We start from the raw sequence: 19153 nt of genomic DNA, 5'->3' as shown, positions 1-19153 counted from the left end.
CCCTCTGCACAAACCAGGTGTCCCTTTACCTAGAGTCTTGGTCTTCTTAGCCCACCGCAGCACTTCTCCAAACTCTCCTCTGCTTCCCTCTAAACTGCTCTCTGCTCCAACACCAATCCACTCTGCTTCAACTCCTTCTCCTGTCTGATTGAAGCAGGGGGGAGGGGAGGATTTAATCAGGTGACTGGCTTCAGGTGCTCTAATTAGCTTCAGCTGCTTTAATTGGCTTCAGGCTTTAATTAATCTATAGCAAACTTTCTTCCCTCTACAGGGAATAAGGCTCCCTTCTAACGCTCTCCTGCTGCCCTCTGGCCATGCTGTATCACAATATATATATATATATATATATATATATATATATATAGTATTTTCCACTGCATGCATCTAATGAAGTGGGTTTTAGCCCATGAAAGCTTATGCCCAAATAAATGTGTTAGTCTCTAAGGTGCCACAAGTACTCCTCATTCTTTTGACAATCTTGGATACTCCTGGAAAGCGTCACATCTGCTGCCTCCTCCATTGTGGTTCAGTTTTAGGGAAGGACCAACAGATGTTTATTGACACTGTGGAATTTGCTGTTTCCATGACACTCTTTACTAAGAGGCATGTGCACTGCCTACTCCTCCCTCTTCTAGAGCAGCTACTTTCTCTTCAGGCCATAGTGATTAGTATCAACCTTATGACAATTGCAGCATAGGTATGGAGCTGCTGGATGCTGTCCTGGGGGAATGCACCCCTTTGTTACATCTGCAGTCATGTAGAGGGAGCAGACATCCTTTTATCCCTAGTAATTTACATGGACAGAGCAGGAGAGTGAACTGGCAGTAGAAACACATTTAAAAGTAATCCTCTAGATTGAGCCCCTGAAACACTGGTTCTGGCTGGTTACTGCTAGAAGCAGGTGGTGACAGATGAGACAGCAATGAGAACACAGTCATGTGCTCCTGATTATGTCACTTGTGCTACTGGAGCACTGTCTCCTGGAAGTTTAGAGGAGACCAAAAAGAGTACATCATAAGTGGAAGTACTAGCACCCTCATGCCACATTGCCTACATTGGAACCTACATGGTTGAGTGGGATGGTCAGTTATCCAGGGTATGTTCTGAGAGTTCTGCTTTGCCACATCACACACCACAAGGAAAAGTTACCTGAAAGTCATGCAAGAAATCCAAGACTATATAAAACAACCTTGATGATAGCAATCCAACACAAACAGAAAGTTGGAGCCATCTACAACTACTCCACAACCCACAGAGCACTGCCTCCAAGAGAAACCTTGGCACCAGTACCCACCACAAGAACACTACACAACATCAGTTTATCAAGTCTGCCCTCACTGGAGCTGAATTATCTGCACTCAAGGGACTGAACGTCTGCCCCAACACACCACCTGATACCATACTAACATGAGGAGAACTAGAAGAATTCATCGGCCGTGTCTGCCTCAAAGAATTCTTTAACAATGACACCACTCACAATTACCACATCCCCGCTGACAATCAAGAAAAAACAGTAATCTGACTTGACATTACAGGGCTGATGAAACCACTCTTGATCATTACATTTATTGCTTCAGGGAGAAAAATAAGTTGAAATCCTGATGCATCCGATGAAGTGAGCTGTAGCTCATGAAAGCTTATGCTCAAATAAATTTGTTAGTCTCTAAGGTGCCACAAGTCCTCCTTTTCTTTTTACTGGATTTATAGTTTATTAAAGCATTCTGTAAACCACCCCCAATGTCCCACAACTGCTTTCTCACTCCCCCACCCTTTCCTTCCTATGACTGGAAGGGTGTTAATGGGCCACTTCACTTGAATGGTCCCTTGAATTATGTGAGAACTACTTATGCTATACAATCTGTTCCGCCTTGTATTTAGCAGTAATACTCTGAGGGCAGGTCTACATTATGAATTTATTTGAGCATACGTTTTCGTGAGCTACAGCTCATGCTCAAATAAATTTGTTAGTCTCTAAGGTGCCACAAGTACTCCTTTTCTTTTTGTTCCTGGGTTAGTGTTTTTGTTGTGTGGTGTGTGGTTGCTGGTGAGTATTTGCTTCAGGTTGGGGGGTTGTCTGTAAGCAAGGACTGGCCTGTCTCCCAAGATCTGTGAGAGTGAGGGATCGTCCTTCAGGATAGGTTGTGGATCCTTGATGATGCGCTGGAGAGGTTTGAGTTGGGGGCTGAAGGTGACGGCTAGTGGCATTCTGTTACTTTCTTTGTTGGGCCTGTCCTGTAGAAGATGACTTCTGGGTACTCTTCTGGCTCTGTCAATCTGTTTCTTCACTTCAGCAGGTGGGTATTGTAGTTTTAAGAACACTTGATAGAGATTCTGTAGGTGTTTGTCTCTGTCGGAGGAATTGGAGCAAATGTGGTTGTATCTTAGAGCTTGGCTGTAGACAATGGATCGTGTAGTGTGGTCTGAATAAAAGCTGGAGGCATGTAGGTAAGTATAGCGGTCAGTAGGTTTCCGGAATAGGGTGGTGTTTATGTGACCATCACTTATTAGCACTGTAGTGTCCAGGAAGTGGATCTCTTGTGTGGACTGGTCCAGGCTAAGGTTGATGATGGGATGGAAATTGTTGAAATCCTGGTGGAATTCCTCAAGAGTTTCTTTCCCATGGGTCCAGATGATGAAGATGTCATCAATGTAGTGCCACTAGAGTAGGGGCATTAGAACAACGCTTCCTCAGCTCTCGTCCCCTAAATCAGCCATAAAAATGTTGGCATGCTTTGGGGCCATGCGGGTACCCATAGCAATATCGCTGACTTGAAGGTATACATTGTCCCCAAATGTGAAACAGTTGTGGGTGAGGACAAAGTCACAAAATTCAGTCACAAGGTTTGCCGTGACATTATCAGGGATACCGTTCCTGATGGCGTGTAGTCCATTTTTGTGTAGAATGTTGATGTAGAGGGCTTCTCATCCATAGTGGCTAGGATGGTGTTTTCTTCTTCAGATTTTTCTGCTGGCCTAAGAGTATAGCTGGATTGATTAACAATATTGTTGGATTGGTTAAGGGAACCATTGTTGTGGTCCCTTGTGGCATGTAGTAGTTTAGACAGTTTAGTGTCCTTTTTCCTTTGTAGAGAAGCAAAGTGTGTGTTGTAAATGGCTTGTCTAGTTTTTGTAAAGTCCATCCACAAGGAAGTTTGTGTGGAAGGTTGTTTTTTTTATAAGAGTCTCCAGTTTTGAGAGCTCATTCTTAATCTTTCCCTGCTTGCTGTATAGGATGTTGATCAGGTGGTTCCACAGTTTCTTTGAGAGTGTGTGGCACAATCTCTCAGCATAGTCTGTGTGGTACGTAGATTGTAATGAATTTTTTACCTTCAGTCCTTTTGGTATGATGCCCATCTGTTTGCATTTGGAAAGGAAGATGATGTCTGTCTTTATCTGTATGAGTTGTTTGTGCCAATTCCTAAAAACTGCAGTTTTAGATTAGTAATCAGCTCAGACTTCATGCTCCTGGTAGGTTTACTGGTTGCCTTCAAAGGAATCAGGGAGGAATTTTCTAGGTGGATTTTTCCCCCTTCCATGGAGGGTATCTACAAAACTTCCACTGCCATTGGCACTAATTGGCAATCTCAGCAGAAAGGTCAAGGTTGGGCAATAGAGAGTGAACTATCCTCACCCTCCTAGAGGCAATCCCTCCGGATCAGGGCTAAGCCCTTTGGGGAAGTGTGGGAAGCTTGCAATGCCTTTGCCTACGCTGTGCCTCTTGTGTGCACAGAAGTCAGTGTAAAGCAACCAGAAGCAGATGCTTTGACAGCTGCCTCCTCTTGTGGCTCTAACAAGAATTGAAGCAACTCTTTTAAAAGTTAACAAAGCATGAAATTCCAGCCCCTTTGAAGTTAATGTGAGTTTTCCATTGACTTCACTGGGACTAGGACTTCACCGCAAGACCATGTGCAACACTAAACAAAAAACAGCCAACCAAATGCACCATGGACAGAGTCAGGTGTCAGGGGCACCTGCAGTGATACAGGTGTGCCTAGTTAGGACTGAATTGCTGCCTGGCTAACTATACTGTTTCTGCTTACAGGGATTTTTCAGGCATTTAAACAGAAGTTAAAAAAACATTTCAGGGCTTAAACTGAGCCAAAAGCCTCACTCTTGAAAGAGCTTTTTTTTTTTTACAAAATTTGAAATATAGCTGGAAAGAAACTAGGATTGTTTATTGAAGTTAAATTCTGAAAAATAAGTAAATAAATAAATAAGACAATGGCATCAGATGCCTTTGAAGGGATCCTATACAGAGCTTAAATGGACTCCTCCATGGTGGCCAGTTTGCCTCCACACCACTTTTTTCCTTATCTCCCAATAAGGAGACCCGTGGCTCACTGAAACAGCAGCTACAGGAGGTGTACAGAGACAGCTCTCTGGCTAGGCATCTGTGCTGTGCTGCTGTGCCTACATCCTTATCTCAAATACGCAGGAAATCCAGAGCCCCAAGTGTTAGCTTACTGGTGCCCTCTGATTCCTTTGGTGGGTACATGGTGAAACTCCTCTTCCTGCTTATTTCTGCTTCCTCAGTGAGCTTGGGGTGAGGTGTGAGCAGGTGGCTCATGCAATGGAGACCAGGCACAGACTCCTGCTGAGTGGCTGTTCAGTTGTGTATGGCTGGTTTAGAACTCAACAGCGGGCATGTGGTGGTCACCTGCTCGCAACAGCAATGGGTAGCATTTTGAGGCAAAGTTTTGGGGCTGCAATTGCCACTTGTACTTAGGTGTGTCTCTTTAAAGAGGAACTCATGGGATGCATTCATCTTCCACCCCCCATAACACCTCCCTCCCTGGCAGGCAGAACTCTAGGGGGCACAATTGACTTGCACCTCCTTTGTACTCTCCTTTGAAATGTTCGGCTGGTATGTTAGTAAGAGCACAAAACTTCCATTGAAAGGCACAAACCCTTTGAAAGAGTGACCCATTGCATGTCGTCAAATAAACTTTTAGCAAAAAATTATCTAATACTTTCCCATAAACGTTCTATCACTCAAAAATATTTTAAAAGAATGTTATTAAAGTTCTGAAGTCAAGCACTCAGAAGTTGGGAAACTGAGTTAGTACAACCTTAATTAGACCCTCATGCATATTCATTATGACAGTCCTTAATTAGGCACCAGAGGGCTGAAACTTTAATTCTGGTGTTTCCTACTGTTGGAGTGCTTGAATTTTTTACCTTAACAACATGCTAGTGATTGTGAGGAGACTTCCCGGGCACAACTCAAAGTGTTGCTTTGTCCTAGGAGGCTCTCGGTGGGGAGGACTCTGGGTCCCCCACATGGGATGATTTGGGGAACAGTCTGTGAGGAAAACCCCAAACCGGTTCCCATGCACATTTCCACAGCGGGAGGATCTGGACCCTGGGCTTTCACTGATGTATCTTCCTTTCCCCCAGTCCGCACGCACCCAGGGTTCCCCCTGCTGCCTCATTATTTCCCAGATTTCTGTCTGACTTTCTCTCCCCTCTCCCTAGTCCCAGCCTTCCCTTCCCCCCCACCATTGCTCACTCAGCTCTCTCCCCCTCCTGCTCCTCCCAACGGTCACCCCCAGAATTCCATCGCCAGAGCCGGGGAGCTCCATCCGTTGGAGATGCCAGCAGTGTGGTGAGAGGCTGGTGAGAGGCCCTGGGCACAGGATGGGGTATGGGGGAGCAGCCTGCCCTGGCCCCAAGCCACTAGCTCCCCCATCGAGGGGGCCGGTGTTTAACTACCTGGAACTTCCTGGCTGCGAGGGCTGACCTCGGCCCCATAGCCCCTCGCATGGCAGCAGGGCAACTAGGCCGAGCGAGGGGTCCCCCCTCCGTGGAAGCAGCACCCCCCGCCCTGGGTCTGGTCCTCAGCAGCCTCTCTGTGGTGAAGTCCCCAGTCAGTCAGTGTGAGTCCCCGCTCTCAGCGTTACCCCCTGGCTGCGCTGAGGTGATCAGGGCTGGGCATGACACAGCCTCACTGAGCCAGTGGGGCAGCACCCGTCACTTTCTAGGGGCATTCTGAGGTGGGGGAGGCGCACCCAGACGATACTGCCACGTTCCTAAGCACAAGGGCCTAAATCTCCTCTCATTGACTCAGGCGTCACACCAGTGTCATCCAGTAACTTAACTTTCATGGACGCACTCTTGACTCTCATTAGGGGTGAGTAAGCGGTGACTCAGCCCTACAGTCCCAGTGTCAGTGGGCTTTTCCCCACAGCTTTCGATGGGGCCAGGAGTTGACCATAAATGACGCTGGTTTGAAAGGCCTGATCTGTGGTTTTGTAGGTCCCTGAAGCTATGGAACATAAACAGGTTTTCTTTTTGAAAGGGAGGTTTAATGCGGTTTCCCTGGTAACTCTGGTTTCCTTGGTAACCTTGTTACTGTTCACATTAAGATGGACACACACAGTTGTGAATTGGTTTGGGGTCCTGATTGCAGCTGTGCTGTGGAGGACCGTGATGGGAATCCCAGCTTCCCAATAAGCTCATGAGTTGTCTCACTTTTGATTTGCAGTTCTCTTTCGGTTGCACCCGCTGCCTCTATATTCAGGAGAAACAGGATTCCAGCACTGAGGTACCTGGCATGTATACATCCTAAAATGACACCATGGGCAAATCCTACTCCCTCCTCTGCACCTTCAGAGGGCCCTGCTGCTGGCCTGCCCTGCTTGGGCTCCCCCTGCACGGCAGGGACTGGCAGTGGGCCAGAGGCGAGGCCTGTTATCCATCAGACATTGCCTCCCCTCCACCACCACCACCGTGGAGAAGGGCCACACAAGGATTATTGCAATCACAGGGCCTGCAGCTACCACCATGAAGCAGCTTTGCTGTCACTGCAGCCAGGAGGGAAGGATTCCTTCCCCTCTGCCACTCCAGTGCCAAGCCCTCCTACTCAAGCTTGGGTGGGAGATGTGTGAAGAAGGACAGGGATTGTGGCCCAAAATGAGAATTTGAGGGTCACAGAGCTCAATTGATGCACAGACACCATCTCTTTTATTGCTGCCTGTACCTGAAGCAGTGGGAAAGAACACAGTAAAACCATGACTTTCTTGATAGAGTTCCCTGACCCTAGGACCACAGAGAGATAAACATTAGTGCCATTAAATAGTCCAAGGCCAAGAGGAATAATCCAACATACAGTTTGCCAATTTGTAAAGCAAATTACAGAGGCAGGGCTGAGATTAACACTAAATCGCTGATGGACAGCGATCGGTGAACCTAAAAGAATCAGATTCCAGGTCTGATTCTGCATAAAAAAATCTGAATCCATCTTTTGGAGGCCCTGTTCTCTGAACTGTGTTATCTGTCTTCCACTCCCAGCAGGCCTTGCCTCTCCTCTGCATTGCTGCAAGTCTTCTTGGAGGGGAGTCTTAGCAACCTACTAATCCTTCCAGTGCTGGAACTCATCTCCAACGCACAACTGGGCAGTTACAATTTGTATGGGATTTGAGAGCTCAGCTGCTAGATCTGCTCTACCCTTCTATCTCTAGGAAAATGATCTTCTGGGGAGCAGGCAGCTTCCCTTCCACCATTCAGATGCAGCTGGGCCTGGAAATGTTCCCCCAATTCTGCTGCTTTCTCCTACATTTTGGCTGATACCCCAGAGCGCAGTGGGGACTTAAGATAGCCCTGATGTTTCAGTGTCACAGTGCTTTAAAGAGCAGTGCACAGCCAGGAGCAGCACGACCTGGGGGAGGGCTTCCTGATCCCACCTCAGAAAACCGGGGATGGTATGAATTGGAGCTGGGCAGTGGGCCTGCCAACTGGCCTCTGAAATTTTGAAAGAGGATGCTCACCACTTGGACTGTTCAAGTGGACTACAGCATTGAGCTTCACCCAGCCTCTACCATCTAAGAAGTGGGAAGGAGTGTAAAGAGGCCATTTTTGGATGGATCCCTCTGAAATGGCTATGGGGCATCCTGAGTCAATTTATTCAAATATTTAGAACATCAAAAAAACACAGAGGTTTGAGAGGTTCTTATTGTATGCAGTCCCCTTTGCTTTCCTGGCAGGACACAGCAGTTTTTGCTTTTTGTCACTATCAGGTGCTTGGTCGTGTATCCTCACCAGGAGACAGGAGGTCTTCTTGTTAACATTAGCCTAATGGTGTGGAAACCTAGTGTAAATCAGAACACTTATATCATGCATTCCACCGCCCCAGATTATTCTCTTCCCCTGAAGAGTGAGCTTATTCTGTTGAAACTTCATCCAAAATGTGCAGATATTTTCTCCTAGAGATGGACCCAGGCTGCAAAGATCAGATTTTACTCCTTTCCCCAAAGTTCTAAGTTGATCAAAGTTCTGATTGGAAAACATCTCTTTTACACTGTGCCGGAATGGCTCATTTGGCTTTTCTTATACTCTCCCATTCGGTCCTGTCTGCACTTTCTGTTTGGAAGTGAATCCCACATCTCTCTCTCTCTCTGTCTCTCTGAAGTACAGAATGAAAGTAATTCCTGTGTCACAGACAGACCCCTCCTGTCAAAGAGTGGCTTCACACTGAACATTTATGTCTGTTCATCTAGAATGCTTGGCTTCCTCCAAAAGCAGGGGCTGCAAATTGTCTGCTATCTTGTCACTTCATCAGGGAGCATCCTCCTGGCATCATGGCTTTGTTAACTGATGCTGATAAGAAGAATATCCAACACATCTGGGCAAAGTTATTTGAGAATCCAGAAGAGAATGGCAAAACAATTGTGATCAGGTAAGTCATGACATTCAAGGGTTTCCTGCTTATCTGGGTTTAGTTCCTGCTGTCATTTTAATTCAAACCATAGTGTAAAATATGCAATAAAATGTAGCTTTCTTCTGTGCTTGTTTGTGACATCTGATATCCTCACTGTTGTTCCTTGTCTCTACTAAACATAGCTGTTGTGAAATATCTTTTATTGGACCAACTTCTGTAGGTGAGAGAGACAAGCTTTCAAGCTACACAGAGATCTTCTTCAGGGCTAGGAAAGGTACTCAAGAGTGTGCCAGCTAAATACAAGGTGGAACAGATAGTTTAGCATAAATAGAATATGTGCTATGAGACCATTCAAGGTGAAGTGGCCTGGTGTAACACCCCTGCAGTCATAAGACAAAAAGGGGGGTTAATGGGATACAGATTGTTGTAATAAGCCATAAATCCAGTGACTTTATTAAGACCATGATTGTTAGTGTCTAGCAGCAGAGTTATGAATTTAAGCTCCCAGGCTCGTCTTTTGAAAGTGTTGTGCAGGTTTCCTTTGAGGGTGAGGACTCATAGGTCAGATACAGTGACCGCTTTGTGAAAAGTGTTCTCCCACAGGTGATGTGGTGTTTTTGTCTTATCATTGTCTCCCTAATATTGTGGGACTGACACGATTACAACAACACTGCATATACCTGCTGTGAGTATATTTATATAGTGACTGCGATTGCCCACGAGACAGACTTGCAGATAAAGTTCATAGCAGAGCACTATACATAGATTCATAGATTCTTAGATACTAAGGTCAGAAGGGACCATTCTGATCATTTAGTCCGACCTCCTGCACAGCGCAGGCCACAGAATCTCACCCACCCACTCCTACAAAAAACCTCACATATGTCTGAGCTATTGAAGTCCTTAAATCATGGTTTAAAGACTTCAAGGAGCAGAGAAGCCTCCCTCAAGTGACCCGTGCCCCATGCTACAGAGGAAGGCGAAAAACCTCCAGGGCCTCTCCAATCTGCCCTGGAGGAAAATTCCTTCCTGACCCCAAATATGGCGATCAGCTAAACCCTGAGCATATGAGCAAGATTCACCAGCCAGATACTACAGAAAATTCTTTCCTGGGTAACTCAGATCCCATCCATCTAATATTCCATCTCAGGGGATTAGGCCTATTTACCCTGAATATTTAAAGATCAATTACTTACCAAAATCCCATTATCCCATCATACCATCTCCTCCATAAACTTATCAAGTAGAATCTTAAAACCAGATAGATCTTTTGCCCCCACTGCTTCCCTTGGAAGGCTATTCCAAAACTTCACTCCTCCGATGGTTAGAAACCTTCGTCTAATTTCAAGTCTAAACTTCCTGGTGGCCAGTTTATACCCATTTGTTCTTGTGTCCACATTGGTGCTGAGCTGAAATAATTCCTCTCCCTCTCCTGTATTTATCCCTCTGATATATTTATAGAGAGCAATCATATCTCCCCTCAACCTTCTTTTAGTTAGGCGAAACAAGCCAAGCTCCTTAAGTCTCCTTTCATAAGACAAGTTTTCCATTCCTCGGATCATCCTAGTAGCCCTTCTCTGTACCTGCTCCAGTTTGAATTCATCCTTTTTAAACATGGGAGACCAGAACTGCACACAGTATTCTAGGTAAGGTCTCACCAGTGCCTTGTATAATGGTACTAAAACCTCCTTATCCCTACTGGAAATGCCTCTCCTGATGCATCCCAAAACCGCATTAGCTTTTTTCACAGCCATATCACATTGGCAGCTCATAGTCATCCTATGATCAACCAATACTCCAAGATCCTTCTCCTCTTCCGTTACTTCTACTTGATGCGTCCCCAATTTATAACTAAAATTCTTGTTATTAATCCCTAAATGCATAACCTTACACTTCTCACTATTAAATTTCATCCTATTACTATTACTCCAGTTTACAAGGTCATCCAGATCCTCCTGTATAATATCCCGATCCTTCTCTGAATTGGCAATACCTCCCAGCTTTGTATCATCTGCAAACTTTATTAGCGCACTCCCACTTTTTGTGCCAAGGTCAGTAATAAGAAGATTAAATAAGATTGGTCCCAAAACCGATCCCTGAGGAACTCCACTGGTAACCTCCCTCCAACCTGACAGTTCGCCTTTCAGTAGGACCCGTTGCAGTCTCCCCTTTAACCAATTCCTTATCCACCTTTTGATGTTCATATTGATCCCCATCTTCTCCAATTTAACTAATAATTCCCCATGTGGCACGGTATCAAATGCCTTACTGAAATCTAGGTAAATTAGATCCACTGCATTTCCTTTATCAAAAAATGTGTTACTTTTTCAAAAAAGGAGATTAGGTTGGTTTGGCACGATCTACCTTTTGTAAAACCATGTTGTATTTTGTCCCATTTACCATTGACTTCAGTGTCCTTAACTAATTTCTCCTTCAAAATTTTTTCCAGGACCTTGCATACTACAGATGTCAAACTAACTGGCCTGTAGTTACCCGGATCACTTTTTTTTCCTTTCTTAAAAATAGGAACTATATTAGCAATTCTCCAATCATTCGGTACTACTCCTGAGTTTACAGATTCATTAAAAATTCTTGCTAATGGGCTTGCAATTTCAGGTGCCAATTCCTTTAATATTCTTGGATGAAGATTATCTGGGCCCCCCGATTTAGTCCCATTAAGCTGTTTCAGTTTCGCTTCTACCTCAGATATGGTAATATCTACCTCCATATCCTCATTCCCATTTGTCATTCTACCATTATCCCTAAGATCCTCTTTAGCCTTATTAAAGATTGAGGCAAAGTATTTGTTTAGATATTGGGCCATGCCTAGATTATCTTTAACCTCCACCCCATCCTCAGTGTTTAGCGGCCCCACTTCTTCTTTCTTAGTTTTCTTCTTATTTATATGGCTATAGAACCTTTTACTATTGGTTTTAATTCCCTTTGCAAGGTCCAACTCTACTCGACTTTTAGCCTGTCTCACTTTATCCCTACATGTTCTGACCTCAGTTAGGTAGCTTTCCTTGCTGATCTCTCCCGTCTTCCACTCCCTGTATGCTTTCTGCTTCTTCTTAATCACCTCTCTAAGATGCTTGCTCATCCAGCTTATACATTTGATTTTACTCCACTGGAAACTTTTCCCTCTTCTCCTTCCCCATGAAACATCCTTCTCTGTCTCTGTGCTGCTTGAGAGTGAAGACTTAGGGCATTACTCTGTAACGGTATGAGCAGGTCTGCTCTGTTCTCTGAGCTCCTCTCATCTTCAGCGCGTGGTTTTGTTTCAGTCAATAATATGAACTCCAGGTTCAGTTCAAATTCTAAATCCATAGATTCTGAAGCTGGGCCTTTGGACTAAGGGGGTGGAGATGGCTGGTGGACAGCGACAACATGCATCCTTCTAGTCTGTTTGGCATGAGGTTCAAGAAGACAGAAAGCCCTCGTTCTGCCTTTCCCCTTTGCTGTCTGGTCTCTGAGCTGAAGAGGATTATTCAAACTGAAATGTGCTTAGAAATAATGTTCATTAAAAATATAACTGTTCCTTTCATTCTGCCGTTTACTATGATGCTCACTGTGCAGGAGTCCTTTCCCCTCCCACTACATTCACTGGGGACACACTATTATTCCCTTTAATAGCTGCTGGCCAGATGTGTTCCAGGATAATGCGTTCTTCTAAGAGGTTTTGTTAATGAGTGTGCATCGGGTGATCTACCAAAGGGACTGAACAGCTTTGGGAGTGAATTAGTCAGTTTCTATCCTCTGTCATTGAGGGGTGATATTGCTGCACATTTAAAAATGCTGGTTCAAGATACTGAGCATTACTCTTTTGTAAATTCCTTGAAGCCCATCTGTTCACACTTGGACTTTTGTAATGTTGCAGCTGTTACTCCTAAGCACCCTTGGGAATTTGTCTAGCTAAAATAGTGGCTATTACAAATATAGGACAGGAGTCACACTATTAGAGGGTGCTAGTTCACTCTGAATGATTTGGATTAAAGGGGTCCTCTTCCTTCAAATATACTTTGTTTTTTGCCACCTGGACCTACCCCAAGTTTGTCCTTTTGGATACCCCAGTAAACAGTTAAGCAGCTGTCACGATTAAGAGAAGAGGCCATTCAATATATCAGTCTGAAAAATATATAATGAAATAAAATGATTTACTGAACCAAAATACAGGGCTTCTTTGAACGTGTATTTGACAAACACTATAATAAGAAGCCTCAATAGAATGTTTCACCCTGGCTAAACACCATGCAATTGAACTTACTGGAGGAGTAACTAGACTAAATTCTGTGGCCTGTTTTATACAAAGAGGTCAGATTAAATGATCTAATAGTGCCTCTGGCCTTAAAAATTTATGAAGCCTCAGCACTGGCCAGATATGTCCCCATTAAGCAGAATTGTTGCTGTTACTGTCCCAACTAAGCAAAGTCATCACCATTCACTGTCATTAGTACCTGGGGAGAGGATCCAATGACCTCTATCTCCTGGTAACATGGAGCATAAAGTTTCAGGGCAACAATAATTAACACCAACCAGAATGGATAAAGAAGTCATGATGGGAACTTTTTCTGAACTTTGATGTGGAACTCTCAGGAACAGGCCTTGTTGCCAGATTTCCAGAGCTTATAGTCTGAGACCTACTGAGGCACCCTGGTGGTCCACAGGGGCCTGAAACTGGGAGCACCTCTGTTTTGGTGCAAATGCATGTTGTCACTGTAACTGGGCACCAAGCCCCAAGACTCTGGCTCAGAAACAACCCGTACCTGTTGATAACAGGAGGACACAGTGTAAAGGTTCACCCGCCCCAAGAACAGCTTGAGCCCTGCCCCCTTACCCTCAGTCTCCCCTCCCAGAAAGCACTGGATCCTCCCTGCAGCTTCCAGCTGTTGCTCCTGCCTCTCCCCATGGTGGTCGCAGCTCATGGGCTCTGGAAGTTTCTGCACAGGGAGGGGGCCCAGCCACACCATGTGATCAAGCAGGACGAGCAAACCCTGGCAGAAATCGGGGGCGGGGGAGGCACATGATCTGTGGGTCCCCCACATGTCATCTTTGAATGGGAGGGAACAAATTGTTGAACAGTCACATAGCAAGAAAGGCTTTTCTTGGCATGTATTTCACTGGCTGCTTCTTCCAGATTTAGATCTGGTTCTTCTAACAGTCTTTTTCTTATACTAATATCTTGTATATGCATCACAATTTGATCTCTTATCATTAACTCATATTGGTTCTGGAAATTACGTGTCTGACATCTTTAGATAAAATTTAGATAAAAATTATTCAAAAATCTCTCCTCCATTTGATTTCTTGAGTGAAACTGAAATCTTTCAAAAATGTTTCATTTCTTGTTTGTAAACAGTATGCCTCAATTTTTTCTAAGACAAACTCATAGTCAGTTTGTTCTCTAACATTAAGCTCAAATGAATTATATAATGAAACTGCTTCAATGCCTGCGATATTAAAAAAGATGACAATCTTTTTTTGTCTTATAAGTAAATTCCTATGCTCTCAAAAATAAATCAAATATTTATTTAAACCTTTTCAGCATTTTGCAACATTGTTAGAAATGTCAGAACTCTTAATTGATCCATATTATTTCATTCAAACTTGTTTTTCACTGCTGAGTAACTATTACCTTAGGGTTTGTTTGTTTTTAAACTTCTTCCCGTTATTTTTAATCACTTCCTTCACTCCTGGTCCCATGTGTTGTTTTATACTCAAGTAATCCACTAAGCTTAATAATAATTCATTGCTAGTAATTTAACAATAGTCTTTATTAGATACATAGTTAACATATAGACAGAGCATTTTAACTCTGGTCAATCTGTCAGTCTAACCTAAAACCAATAACCTCCTCCAACAGTCATCTCCCACTCTGGAGATTCTCTTAAAGCCACAGTAAAACCACCGTGGGCTTGCTTTGCTAATTTGTGATTTTCAGTCACTATTGTTTCTTCCCCATACAGACTCTTCACAGATTATCCTGAGACAAAAGCATACTTCAAGACCATCCCTACTGAAGGCAACCTGCAGGAGGATCCGCTGGTGCGTTTCCATGGCCGGAGAGTCATGGTTGCCCTCAACCAGGTGGCTGAAAACCTGGACAATTGGAAGCAGGCCTGCAGAATTCTGGACCGTCTAGCAGACAAGCACAAGAATGTGCACCAAGTGCCATCAGTGAATTTCCAGGTACCGATGCATGCAGACATCAAGGGAACATGCTTTGTTTAGAGATTACAGCTATTTGTTCTGGCACAGGCGACAGATCAGTATCCCAGAGGCATAGCTATGCATGTTCACACATTGTGACATGGTTGTCAAAAAGCAGGAGGCTAGCATAGGCATGTGCAATAAGCATTAGAGTTAATAAAGACCTATGCCATGCAAGTTCAATTGTTTGTGCAATCATATGTATGGAAAATGAGATCACAGAAGTTATTACAATAACCCCCAAAGGCCTCAACCAAGATCAGGGCCCTATTGTGCTGGGCTCTTGTCAGGGTTCCCCCCACCCAACTCTGAACTCTGGGGTGCAGATGTGGGGACCCTCATGAAGGATCCCCTAAGCTTCTATTCTACCAGCTTAGGTTAAAACTTCCCCAAGGCACAAATTCCTTTCCTTGTCCTTGAACGGTATTCCTGCCACTACCAAATGATTTATACAAAAATTCAGGGAAGGGTTACTTGGAATCCCTATCCCCCCAGGCCCCTTCACCCCCTTTCGTGGGGAGACTTGAGAATAATATATCAACCAATTGCCTTAGCAATGTAAGCACAGACCAGACCCTTTGTCTTCGGACACTGAAATCAATCAGATTCTTAAAAGAAAAAACTTTATTTTTAAAGAAAAAAGTAAAAGAATCACACCTGCAAAATCAGAATGGAAGGTAACTTTACAGGGTAATAAAAAGATTTAAAACACAGAGGACTCCCCTCGGGACTCAGCTTTATAGTTACAAAAACAGGAATAAAACTACCTTTGTAGCATAGGAAAATTCACAAGCCAAAACAAAAGACAACCTAACACATTTCCTTGCCCTACTTACAATTTCTGTGGTTTTAGATCTATTATTCCAGGTATATTTTCAGGAGATATTGTACCTGCTTGGTCTTTCTCCTTCCAGCCGAAGAGGGAACAACAAAGAGAGCACAAACAAATCCTTCCCCCACACCCCCATCCCAGATTTGAAAGTATCTTCTTTCCTCATTGGTCCTTCTGGTCAGGTGCCTTCTAGGTTATTTGAACTACTTAACCCCTTACAGGTAAGGCAATTCAGTATAGCTGCCAAGGAGGGATTTTATGCTTCCCTTCTCTCTATATTTATGACATTTATTACAATAACCCCCAGAGGCCTCAACCAAGATCAGGGCCTTGTTGTGCTCGGCTCTGTACACACATACGGTAATAGACAGTCCTCGTCCCCAAAGAGCTTACAGTTCACACACACAAGATAGACAAAGAAGGGGTGGTCCCTATGTTACAGAGAGGGAACTTGGATGATAAGTGACTTTCTCCAAGTCAGGAGTCTGTGGCAGAGTTAGGAACTGACTCAGATCCCTGGACCCACAGCCAGATCCCCACCTACATCGTCCTTCCTCTCATCTCAAAGTCTTTACAAAGTATTTAACTTCTAATGAAAAAATACCAGCAAAATGCACTTAAATGGGCTTAGATGCAAACACTAACACTTGGTTTAAATCCTGGCTCCAGAAGCTTAAACTAAAAGGAATGATCATTGGGAAGGTGCAGATTTGGGGGAGACATCTAGTGAGTCCTGCAGAGATCAGTGTTAGGTCCAGCCTTAGATAACACCCCCCACGATGCTGAAGTGGAAGCAAACAGCCCGTTAGTACAGTTACAGGTGATAGGCGCAGAAATATGGGCAGGACATAATAAAATGAGGTTCAGCCTCCACTGGTAGTTTTTCAAATGTTTTCATAGAATAGCCCATGTCTCAGTAGAGAGAGCATCCAATGGATGCCTCTGCTCCTGTTCCTGGCTGCAGCCCACCTCCCCTCCCCTATGTAATTGTTTGACACCCCGTAGCACCCACAGCAGTAACTTACATGGAGAAAGTCAGGAGCTGCACAGGGCTAGTAAGGTGACAGGGAGTGAAGTGTCTCCAAGTATAGGAACCCTACTACTGGCTCCAAGCACCCTACCCATAGGAAACCTAACCTATCTCCAAGTATCCTACCCATAGGAACCCTAACCCTACATTGGGGAGTCCTAGTCATGGGAAACCTAACTCTAGGGAGGGAACATCCATAAGAACAGTAACCCTAGCTCCAAGTAACCTATCAATATGAATGCTATCCCTAGCTCTAATTTCTCCTACCCATAGCAACCCTAAGTCTAGGGCCGGGAACTGTACCCATAGGAACCCTAACCCTAGCTCCTAATACTCTACCCATAGGAAACCTAACTCTAGAGTGGGGACCCTTACCCTAGGAACCCTAACCCTAGTGCTAAGTATCCTTCTCATAGGAACCCTATCCCTGGGGCAGGGAGCCCTGCCCATAGGAATCCTAACCCTAGTTCCAATTACCCTACCCATAGGAACCCTAGCCCTAGAGCAGGGAGCTCTAGCCATAGGAACCCTAAATCTAGCTCCACATAACCTACCCATAGGAATCCTAACTTCTAGTACCCTACCCACATGAACCTTAACCCTAGGGCGCAGAGCCCTGGATGACCCTCAGCTCCGTGGCTCCCTCACATCTGAGCCAAAGTCTAATAAGCACAAGAGCTGCTGCTCTACAAAAGCCACAAGAATTTAATTTTGTAACACAGAGAGGTAAGAGTAGGCAGCCCTAGAGGTGAGGAGAACAGGGGCAGTCAGTTTGGGCTCTTGCTCCCAAGGGATGCAAGAGGATTGACAACTGGCAGGCAGTTCTGCCAGTCATTCCAGGGTTACTGCACTGCACCTAGGGGCTTGTTCAGAATTGGTTCCTTTCAAGCTGAAGAATTTACCAACTTTAATGCAATTCTGCATTTGTGTCTCACTCGCTCTATGTTCCTTTGACAGAACATGTTTCAGGTGATCCTGAATGTCTGCAAAGAACTCCTGGGAAATGAATTCAGCACCGAAGTGTCCCTCTCCTGGGAGAAGCTCTTCAGTCTGCTCTCTGAACAAATAAATGCATCTTACATGAGCACTTCTAAGTCCTGAAGTGGCCACAGTCACTCTATAGCTATTGAAGAGAGGAGACTGGTTCTGTTCATGTTGTTATATATATGTTCAGGAGAGGTACTGTTCATGTTATTTATATATATATAGTTCTAGATCTGATGGAATAAAGGGAGACTCAGCAACATTTTTCTTGATCAGTGTTTGATTTCAGAACACAGGAATTGCTAGACTGCTTCAGACCCAGATCCATCTAGTCAAGGTCATGTCTGACAGAGGAAGAAAGGGTGGAAGAGCCCTACAGTAGGTAGATGTGGGATAATCTGGCCTCCACATTCATATATATGTCTCAGTTTCCTCCTCCCCAGGGTGTTCTATCTCTCCCAGGGTTCATGTGGCTGAGCCCTCCAGCTGGGTCACTGAGATCAATCTCTTTTCAGGGTAACAAGTCCAAACAATGGTCTCAAAGGTTCTTCTGGCCTTCAGGGTTCCTCTGAAGCCTGTCCTCTGGGCCTTCTTCCCAGTACCTTTCAGTCTCTCTTTCTCTCCTTAAATCATAGTCCCCAGCTCTCCTCCTTGGAGCTGGGTTGTGAGTTAGCCAGGTGCAGGGCCTCAGCCAGCTTCTTTCTCAGTTGGCCCCTTCTGCCCAATTAGTCCTCAGCCTCAGAAAGTTCAACAGGCAGCATTGTCCTGCTGGTGCCTGCCCTGCTATGAAAGGTAGGGTTGCCAGTTTTGGTAGGATATATTCCTGGCTGTTTCATCATATAACATAATCTTTAGTTAAAGATTAATCTTTAATTCCTGGAGACTCCTGGGTTGGCAACCCTAAAAGATGTTACGGGGGGGAAGAGGGAGGCAACAATATCCTCTACCACTATCTCCTAAGTCCTTGCATATATATTGGACCTTTCAAAATCTTAAAGGGTCACACCATGCAACGAGAGTGGGTGACCACTGGGCTCCACTATTCTTAATGGACTGTTCTTCCAGCCCTGCCGCAGCCCACAGGCTCTCATAGTCACATGGGGCTTCTCCTGGTTCATGCATTGTCAATGGCAATAAAGATACTGCTTTCCGTTCCAGCTGTGCACCCTGCTCTCTTCATGTACCCAGGTGTCACTGCATGATCAATTTGGCCCTAGAGTGGGAACTCATCTAATGGCACTGACTGTGCTGAATGAGTCAGAATAGACCCCAGATCCCTCTCCCAGAGCTGGGCTGGCTCTGCAGGGGCAGTAGGAATGAGACAGAGCTGTCACTGACATACACAGCTATGGCTGGGAGTGGGGCCCTGATACAGAGTAGCCGGTCCCTATGGGTAGATCAGGTCAACACCGGTGTGTCAGAGCAGCAGGGCCCAACTGAGCCT

At 44.8% G+C, this 19153-nt stretch overlaps 2 protein-coding genes and 2 long non-coding RNA genes across 4 annotated transcripts in view; 1 reads left to right on the top strand and 3 right to left on the bottom strand.

Moving 5' to 3' along the window:
• The window catches only part of PGAP6 (post-glycosylphosphatidylinositol attachment to proteins 6), a 76573-nt gene that overhangs the window by 49615 nt on the left and 7805 nt on the right, over positions 1-19153 (bottom strand). The gene's annotated exons all lie outside the window — the stretch shown is intronic.
• LOC122456037 overlaps positions 1-19153 on the bottom strand; it is a 31505-nt gene that overhangs the window by 6362 nt on the left and 5990 nt on the right. The gene's annotated exons all lie outside the window — the stretch shown is intronic.
• LOC119862948 (hemoglobin subunit alpha-1-like) lies at positions 8562-17954 on the top strand. The gene is made up of 3 exons (XM_038420503.2): positions 8562-8674; positions 14620-14842; positions 17683-17954. Exons 1-3 carry the CDS (start codon positions 8577-8579, stop codon positions 17824-17826), a joined length of 465 nt encoding a protein of 154 aa, XP_038276431.1. The 5' UTR covers positions 8562-8576; the 3' UTR covers positions 17827-17954.
• On the bottom strand, positions 14399-17767 carry LOC122456036. Its single transcript, XR_006274648.1, has 2 exons — positions 17632-17767; positions 14399-14791 (listed from the first exon to the last, which is right to left on the bottom strand). It is a non-coding gene; the product is annotated as an uncharacterized LOC122456036 (long non-coding RNA).

The sequence above is a fragment of the Dermochelys coriacea genome, chromosome 10, assembly GCF_009764565.3.
Source record: "Dermochelys coriacea isolate rDerCor1 chromosome 10, rDerCor1.pri.v4, whole genome shotgun sequence".
Taxonomy (NCBI): Eukaryota; Metazoa; Chordata; order Testudines; family Dermochelyidae; genus Dermochelys; species Dermochelys coriacea.
Note: the sequence above shows the minus strand (reverse complement) of the source record. Positions and strands in the feature narration are given on the sequence as shown.